General features: G+C 50.3%; 1 protein-coding gene across 1 annotated transcript; it reads right to left on the bottom strand.

The window, feature by feature from the left end:
* Positions 1–2,480: 2,480 nt before the first annotated feature.
* On the bottom strand, positions 2,481–4,595 carry LOC121627486 (SLIT and NTRK-like protein 1). Its single transcript, XM_041966411.1, has one exon. It carries the CDS (start codon positions 4,593–4,595, stop codon positions 2,481–2,483), a length of 2,115 nt encoding a protein of 704 aa, XP_041822345.1.
* Between the last annotated feature and the right edge of the window lie 556 nt (positions 4,596–5,151).

The raw sequence follows: 5,151 nt of genomic DNA on the forward strand, positions 1-5,151 counted from the left end.
AGGTGATGTTGATGATGATGATGATGGTGGTGGTGGTAATGATGAGTGTTTGAGATGTTAGTCCCCAAGGTCAAGCTGCGTGTGGTTACATATTTGGGATGGGGGAGGGGAAGGGGAAGTGTGCACACGCATGCAAGTGGTCACGCAACTGCTCTCTCATTTGTCCTCGCACACACACACACACACACACGCACACAAACAAAACGGGGCAAGGGGCAGGCAGACAAAGAAAGCGAAAGGGGGAGTGATTCAGCACCATGGACAGCACTAGTCTGTATACTGGGGGAGACACTGCAGGCCGACGAGTGGGGGAGAGAGGGGGGAGGGTGATGGGGAGTTCGGAGGTGAAAGCCCATCTCACGTCAACACTGTACACTCTCATCATGGCCTTGGCGTCTCAGGTTTTTTGCCAAATTATGCTGAAATCCCGTTGAAATGAGGCATCTTAGAGTGGGTTTCTTAAGGAAAGTCAATTGGCAACGTCATCAGCACTGAAACTTTACATCATAATTCAAAGAAATAAAATAAAAAAATAATGCAAATTGCACATTCCTGGCATCTGTTTCAGACCCAGACACTGCAGAGAAGTTACAGAATGGAGAAATTTTGGAATACCGCAAGTATGCCTGTAACGTTTTAATGCTTTTTTTTTTTTTTTTCTTTTTTAATTCTTCCTCAAATCCACTTCCAGTTAAAGCAGCAGGCCCGACAGCTGAGCTCTGCAAAACGGGTGTTCAGCCGTGGCGCCGCCACCACAAACACTGCACGACCCCCCCCCCCAGAGAGAAGAGGATCTCAAGTTCAAAATGCTGAATCGAAAAAGGCATCTCGCATTATCAAATCATCTGTGTGTGTGTGTGTGTGTGTGTACGTGTGTGTGTGTACCTGTGTGTCTGTACCTGTGTGCCTGTGTGTGTGTGTGTGTGCACCTTGTCTCTGCTCCCAGCCAGCGAACGAGACACCTCTTACATCTCTACAGCCACATCATGCTGAGTTCTTCATGGCCCCCGTTTGTTAGAAAGCAATAATCACACACCCTGCCTCCCCCTGCCCCCCCCCCCAACAAAATAAAACAGCCTATTTCAAGCACATTTTGTAGTAAATACAGTGAGTTTCAGTTCTCTTATTTGGACAAGATTAGATGGCTTTACAAAAGCTCACAATATGATGAAAGTGAATCATAGCCATAAGCTTTTTTTGTGGAGGAATACTTTTTTTCTGACATTAAAAAAAGCATTCTAATCTAAATCAGTCTACCTGCGCTGTTTACATAGATCCAATTATACCTACAGAGCTCAATTGAAAACACTCCTTTGCTCAGTTGTTGAAAAAATATGATGGTATAAACCCCCCATTTAAATGACTTGTTTTTTTTTCTTCCTCTCACCCAAAGCAGGCTATATTCATTGACACACAAAAACCACAGAACTGTTATTTTAGCTACATTAACTCTGCAGCATAAGCATCTGAGTGACGTTAATTGGTCATGCTCATCTGCATGTCTGAATATCTGAAAGTCAACAATTAATTGGCACACCATAAAATAACACAGTTTTACATTCATAAAGGAGATGATGACTGCGCAGACGCGGATTTAATCTGCGTCATCTAGTTACGGTATAAATAACCCCAATATTTATCGACAATCAAAATGATAACAAACAGAAAAAAGAACATGCACTGACAGCTTCACTCCCGCCTCTCCTCTCCCATGGTCATCATCAACCGGCATTGATATTTTTTTTCTCTTTTCTCCAAACAAGTTTAAAACAACAAATACAAATCCTAACTGCAGGTTCACAAAAAATAGAGAAATGGCACTTTGTAATAGTCATATATAATTCTTAATATCTATATATTGTCATATTGATATAACATGAAAGGGTCGAGTTTGCTTCTTTGTCGGTTATGGTGGTTATGGTTCCTCGCCGTCGTGTGTGTGTTGAAACCATGCGAAATATCATCATGCAGATTATGATACATCGGTCCGAGTATTTACATTTACATTCATGCGTTCGTGCACCATTCCCCAGGTCCTCGCTTTTTCCTCTCCATCCCTCCGTCTCTCTCTCTCTCACGCGCACACACACACACACACACACACCCTCTCTCTCCCCCTCTCTCTCGCTCCTTTTTTTCTCTCCCTCTTTTCTGTCTCGCACAGATCCGTAGTCCGATTGCGGCAAATAGCAGAACTGGGAGGAGGAGAAGGGAGGGAGGAGGCGGGAGGGGGGGGTGGGGGGTTCTCAGCCAGGGGTGCTTGGCATATACATATATTACAGAGTGGGGGCCTGTGCAGCAGCAGGCTGACTGACTTACTTGGTTCAACTGGAGGAAACAAGACATAAACAAGTCTGTGTTCGCCCGTGGCGCACAAAAGCGGACGATTCTTGCCGTTTTTTAGTCATTTGTGTGCGTCAGTCTGTCTGTGTGGCTGTTTGTAATCCAGTCTGGCGTCGCCTCATTGTGCCAAAGTCCCTTTACGCATCGTTTGTCGTGGAGAGGTGCGTGCTGCAGTCGAAGCCCCGGTGCGCGCCCCCGTCTGCGTTATAAGGCCCGCTGTGCCAGTAGGACGAGTCGCACACTGTCTGCAAGGAATTGATCTCCGAGGCCGAGGAGTTGCCGTCCCTCCGCTTTGACCGCTTGCGATTCCGCAGAATAAACACAAGCATCCCCACGACGGTGAAAGCGGACGTGACGAACACCAGCAGCAGCCCGGGGACGAGCACCGAGATGGAGACCCTGTTCGGCTCCAAGTAGGAGTTCGAGCGCGTCCCCGAGTCCAGGGTGAAAGTGCTGTTTTTGGACAGGGAGGTGGGGGAGACTTTGTCGTAGAGCTTGCGGCACATGAGGTCGTTGCGCACGTAGCGGAAGTCGCGCTTCCAGAACTCCTCGGGCGACTCGCACTTGAGGTCGCTCACGATCACGTCGGCCCCGAGCTTCTCCGTCCACTGCTTGAAGGGCACGATGTTGCACGAGCAATCCCACGGGTTCCCGTGCAAATCGATCTGGATGATTGAGTTGAGCTGGTCCAACACGCCAGCCACGGGGAGATAGGGGAAGTAGTTGTTGTGCAGGCTAATTTTGGATAAAGAAATCCCAAGGAAAGCATCCACGGGCAAAGATTTGAGCAGGTTGTTGTTGAGGAACAGAACCCGCAGGTTTGGCATGGGGCTGAACGCACCTGCCACGATCAGCTGGATGTCGTTGTATTCCAAACTGAGATATTCCAGATTCACAAGGCCCACAAACATCTCTGCAATCAGCATATCCAGGTAGTTCTTATCCATATACAGCCACCTGAGCTCGCTCTGGTTTTGGAAAGTGCTGTTGTCAATCACCTTGATGTTGTTCCCACCCAGATCGAGCAGGTTGAGGCTGGAGTAGCCTAGCAGCTGGTTCTTTTTCACCGCGTGGATGTTGTTGTCTCTCATGTTCAGCTCGTGAGCGGCCAGGGGCTTCGGCTTGAGGTTGGAGAGGCTCTCGATCTTTTTGCCCTCGCAGTTGACCCCCAGCCCTTGCCTGGAGCCGACCAGCTTGCAGTTGCACGGCTGGGGGCACGTCATGTTGTGCAGCTGCTCCCTGTCCCCGTTCACACCTGTCAGCACCGGAGTGGGCTTGGTTTTCAGCTGCCAGTTCTCACGAGATTTGGAGCGGCTCTTGGCTCCGTGGCCGCCAGGCGTCGGGGGCCCACTGGCGTCTCCGCCGGGCTTGTAAGGCGTGGGACGCGGGGCGTGGGCCGCGCTCTCCGAGATCTCCTCCTGGGTGGGAGGGGCGACGAGGCTGGTGTCCACGCCGCCGCTCTGTGAAGGGCACAGATCCGCTTCTGACGTCTCGTTTAAGTCGCTCCCTTGCAGCCTGGTGGGAGCCTCGCATATCACCCTCCCAATGAGCGCGTTATGCGGTATGTTCTCCAGCCATTCCTTAAGAGAAACCAGGTCGCAGTTACAGTCCCACGGGTTGTCCTCCAACAAAACCTCCGCAATGCCCGGTATTTGCTCAAGGATCCCCTCATAAGGCAACGTTTTGATTCGGTTTCCCCGCAGGTCGAGATGCGTAATGGGCACATGCTGAAACACGTTTATAGGTAGCGCGCTGATGAGGTTGTCGTTAAGTATTAACACTTCAAGTTTATTTAGGTCCCTGAAAACGGCGGGGTCGATATCCCTCAATAGATTGAAATCAGCCTGCAGATATTCCAAGTCGTCTAACCCCAGAAACGTACTCTTCCTGAATGATCTGATCTTATTGTTGTTGATGTGCAGCCTTTTCACCAGCTGCAGCCCCAGAAAGGCGCCGGGGACGATGTCGTGCAGCCCGTTATTTTCCAAATGCAGGCTCACGGCGTTGTAAAAGTTGGCGAACTCGTTGGGAAACAGCCTGGAGAGAGAATTCCCGTGCAACAGCAAGTGGTAAAACTGCGAGCTGGGGCCAGTCAAATGCTGCAGAGTGGTGAAGCTCCGCTTTTCGCAGTCTATGTGCAGGTCCCCCTCGATCTCGTTGCAAGAGCATATCTGCTCCTTACAAACGTCCCTTGTAACATTTCCACTGGCAACACAAAGAGCCGCATTCAGCAGAACAATCCAAAGCAGCATTTTTTTAGCGTGGACGATTCATTCCCGGCTTCAAGACACGCGAGCTGTGGATTCAGTCTCCATCAATGCGAAGCGAGAGAGAGAGAGAGAAAAAAACCCAAACCGAGACAGATGGAGACATTTAAGGGAGAAGATAAGGCAGTCTTTTAGAACAGATCCACGCTGCGTCTAACCTGCACTTGTGTCCAGACTTCCAGTTTGAAAACGGCCACATGAACGTTTCTTTTCACATCGACTGAATCCGCTCAGCCTCCGCGTGTTTCGGATAAAAAATCAAAACCGGCGTGCGACAGCAGAGTCCGACACATCTTTTTTGGCTTTCCCCCCCACCCCCCACCCCCTCTCCTCTCAGTTCATTTAAGACTGACCTTGGCAGGGAAAAAAAAACCGCAACAAATCCGTGCCTTCCTCTCGGCCGGTGCGCGCTGCGGCGTCGGGAGCTGTCCCCTCTCCCCCGGTGCTGAAATCACACCCCGCGCTGGAGCTTCAGAGGCGATCCCACCGCTGCGAAGCACCCGCATCCCCCCTCACATCCTTCGGCGTCTTGACTCGCTCG

This window comes from Chelmon rostratus, chromosome 24 (assembly GCF_017976325.1).
Source record: "Chelmon rostratus isolate fCheRos1 chromosome 24, fCheRos1.pri, whole genome shotgun sequence".
NCBI lineage: Eukaryota > Metazoa > Chordata > Actinopteri > Chaetodontiformes > Chaetodontidae > Chelmon > Chelmon rostratus.

Coding starts and splice junctions, on each gene's coding strand:
- LOC121627486 (XM_041966411.1), bottom strand. CDS start 4,595: ATGCTGCTTTGGATTGTTCTGCTGAATGCGGCTCTTTGTGTTGCCAGT.